The 3,953-nt window shown below is 35.9% G+C and overlaps 1 protein-coding gene across 1 annotated transcript; it reads right to left on the bottom strand.

The window, feature by feature from the left end:
* Positions 1 to 1,168: 1,168 nt before the first annotated feature.
* LOC108319743 (protein ASYMMETRIC LEAVES 2) lies at positions 1,169 to 2,330 on the bottom strand. The gene has a single exon (XM_017550983.2). It carries the CDS (start codon positions 2,075 to 2,077, stop codon positions 1,784 to 1,786), a length of 294 nt encoding a protein of 97 aa, XP_017406472.1. The 5' UTR covers positions 2,078 to 2,330; the 3' UTR covers positions 1,169 to 1,783.
* Positions 2,331 to 3,953: the final 1,623 nt, after the last annotated feature.

Below are 3,953 nucleotides of genomic sequence, written 5' to 3'. Positions count from 1 at the left end.
CGGAACTAACTGCAGTTTTTGAAACCACCCCTATTTACAAGGGTTTACCTAACCGGGATTTTGAAACCACCAAAAATGTGTACTATTTTTTTTTTAAATTTTTTATTGTAATAAAATCGAATTTTGATAAAATTAAATTTATTAATCATACAGATAATATTAACTAATATTATAAATAAACTATATTGTTCAAAATATTAATATCATCATACAACTAATTCTTCATATATTAAAAAAATAAAAGATGTTCAAATCTAAATTAAAATACTAAAAATATGACTCAGATGTTCATTACATTACTAAAAAGAAAAAATGTCTAATTTTGTTCTTCTTCATTACATTCTTCATTGTTTGGCATGTTCGCTTGATCATATACCTACAATATAACAATTTAGTCAGTAATATATTTAATAAAAAGAATCATAAAAATAATTTAACAATTATTACCGGTGATGGGTCAAATGTGGTAAACTGTGAAGGTAATGGACCCTGTTGATTTTGCAATAAAAGTGTAATCATTGCTTTCATTTCATTGACTTGTGATGTCAATGAAGATACCTATAACAAATAAAATTATTTAAAAGGTAAGAAAAACAATACCTAACAAATTAATCATAAAAGTAAAAAATCAATTAAATATTGATAAAATATTTATTAACCTGAGTTTGTAATTCAGCATTAGAAGAAGATGTTGATGATGTACTACGAGAACGAACATTGACTCCAAAGACTTTAGATGGGCAAGGACCCAATCCATGACCACGAACACATCCCAATGCTCTTGGATTCTTAAAGCATGAGCCAATGAATCTGAATTGGATATTTCTTTTTGATTGAGACACTTATGCTGTGGATTCATATGCTTTAATTTTTTACTACATACAACGTTTAATAAATTAGTGAAATTGTGTAAATAAGAGATAACAATAATAATACTATAATTAATTACACACCTAGATGACTATCCAGTTAAACTGTTAAAGACCCGTAGCATTCTGACAGCCATAATAATCAACATATGTATACAAACTTTTTATTCTCAAAGAGAATTTGAAAATAGCTTGATCACGTACGATACTATTTGGTTAAGAAGAAGCAAGTATTAAGCTTTTTTCAAAGACAACAACATCATAAAGCATATCAATTCATGATTGGCTTATTGAATTTGGATGTGATATAATTGCTAAGTTAAGGTACACTTCCAAAATTAAGCCAATTACTTAAATTTTGCTCACTCTAATGTGGTCCTCCCAAACCTTTGATTATTTCTACTACAACCTGTGTTGTCATGATTTTGTGGTCCTCATCTTCTGCTGCATTAACTTTTCTTCCTTTTTTTTTCTTGGTTTAATACCTCTTTTGGTCCCTAGAAAGGGGGCCAATGTTCAATGTGGTCTCACCTTTTTTTTTAAGTTCAATGTGATCTCATCTTTTGTAAAAAGTGTGCAATCAAGTCCTTTTTGCAAACAGCCTGAAGTTTTTAACGGAGCAGCTGACAGGGTGGACTGAACATCATTACGTGGCTTTGTGTGGGTAATATGTGGCAGAGAGAGGGTGATACGTGGTTCTGAGCCTGTGGACTGTAACTCCTTTAACTGCAAGCCATTTGTTCCTTCACCTCTTTCCCCCACAACACCACCATCTCCTGGGACACCTTCGCCTCCATCACCTGGAACACCTTCACCAGTAACTCCTTCGCCTCCATCACCAGTAACTCCTTCTCCTCCACCTTCGCAATTGCCGCCTCCATCATACACTCCGCCTTCTCCAGTGACACCTTTTCCTACTCCAACGCCACCCAATGGTGTCCACTCTCCACCGCCTCGTAGACGGGGTCCCGCAGACGCGCCTCGGCCTCGTAGGCGAGGGACTTAACCGCGTCCTCGCGCTGCGCCGTGTTGAGTTCGTTGAGAAGCTTTGCGACGTTGCTGGCACCGAAGACCTTGTGCACGTAGGCAAAGCGCTGCGGGTTGTCCGGCGGAAAATACGGCGCGAAGACGCACTCCTGCGTGCACTTCCGGCGCTGAATCTTGCACGCGGCGCAGGGGGAATTGGACAACGACAAAGAAGAAGACATTATTCTCCTTACTATAATAAGAGTTAATTAGTGATGAGTAATTAGGTGTGGTGATTTAGCAAGTGGACAAAACGCACCGCTTAGAAAAAGATCCGAAGGTTTATTAGAGAGATCCAGAAAGTTCCCCGGTCAGAGGACATGAGTTGGTTCTCGTTGTTGTTGTTGATGATGTTCTCTATTATGCCATTTCAGATTTTGTTTTGCTGCTGCACCACCCATCACCCCGACTTACTCGCTACCCACGCCACGCACTTCACCTCTTTTTTTTATCATTTCAATTTTCTTTTTTTTTCATTAATTCATTTATTTCTTATTATTTTATGTCATTTCTTTTTAGAAATATTCTTTACTAAATCCTAAACTTGATGTAGAATTTTTTTATTATGTGATTGATTGTGTCAATGGGGTGATTTTGGTTGGAAGCATGTTTTCAATAGTCAACTAAGAGCAATTACTACGCTTTTAATATTGAATGCAAATAAAAGCTTATTCCTGATTGCGCTCTTCAATTGCATCACAAAAGGTATGTGTACAGATATCCATATTTTGACTCTCAATGCTCGATACTGTCTATTGTGGAGGACTAAATATATTTATAATTATTTATTAAAATCAACTCTGACAATTTAAAATTTTAATTCTCGTATTCTTATTGACTTGAATTAATTCTCTTTCCTTATTGACTTGAATTATTATGAATATTGCAGTCGAGAAATAAGAATGGCAGAAAAAGAGTAGGTCGCAGAGCAAATGTATGTATAGGGATGAATGAGAGAGCATAAGTTATGGCTGCAAAGGCAGTTGCATTGCAGTTGCACTTTGTGCTGCCGCTGATGGTTACTAGTGTATCGTTATTGTCTCTGTTATATCACACTACTTTTATTTATTTATTTATAAATTTTGTTTCTTTTGCTTGCTACTGGTTGGTATTATATGTTAGCATTTCGAATTGAGTTGATTTTCTAAATTCGCTTTCTCTAATCAGTGTCTTAATCCAACGCATTGGGGGGTCTGCAATGAAACCGTGTCGGTCATCAATCGTCCCTTTTAGTGTCTATTTCTTGAGTTAAAGTAATAAGTTACGAACAAAAATGGTAAACACTTTGGTTACAGCAGCAACATCACCACAGTAACAAGTAGGGATTATCCCACCTCCTCTCACACCACAGCCATGGGACCACCCAGAAGATCCTTTGCCCCAACTTCTCGAACACGATGAACACCCTTCAGAAGAAGCCATTCGTATCCCAAATTAACAATTTCTCTAAAACTCCTGAACCCTAATTTCTGATTTCCTAACCTCACTAATATTACCAAATTTACCCTCTCAGAGCCACGTATCACCCTCTCTCTGCCACGTATTACCCACACAAAGCCACGTAATGATATTCAGTCCACCCTGTCAGCTGCTCCGTTAAAAACTTCACTTTGCAAAAAGGACTTGATTGCACACTTTTTACAAAAGATGGTATCACATTGAACTTCGAAAAAAAGGTGGGACCACATTGAACATTGACCCCCTTTCTAGGGACCAAAAGAGGTATTAAACCTTTTTTCTTTTATTTGCTTCAACACTTCCCATTTCCACACAACTCAACCCATGTTTACAGTTTTTACATCTTTCATTTTTCTCTATTGGCTCTGATTTTCATGACAAACGTTATCAGTACTAATACAAAACGTAATTGATAATATGATTATGCTTCTAAGTTGTGGCTACCTTTCTCACTATGATTGTGAAAAAGATTTACACAATCTTAAAGTTCACAACTAAAATTAAGAAGAAGAAAAAATCCATAGTGTCGACATGTGTGTATAAAAGAACAAATCTTTCTTTAAGACAATGTTTTCAACTTTGTTAATTAATATTGCTTCT

This window comes from Vigna angularis, chromosome 4 (assembly GCF_016808095.1).
Source record: "Vigna angularis cultivar LongXiaoDou No.4 chromosome 4, ASM1680809v1, whole genome shotgun sequence".
Classification (NCBI taxonomy): domain Eukaryota; kingdom Viridiplantae; phylum Streptophyta; class Magnoliopsida; order Fabales; family Fabaceae; genus Vigna; species Vigna angularis.
The sequence above is the reverse complement of the archived record's forward strand: the minus strand, read 5'-3'. Positions and strand labels throughout refer to the sequence as shown.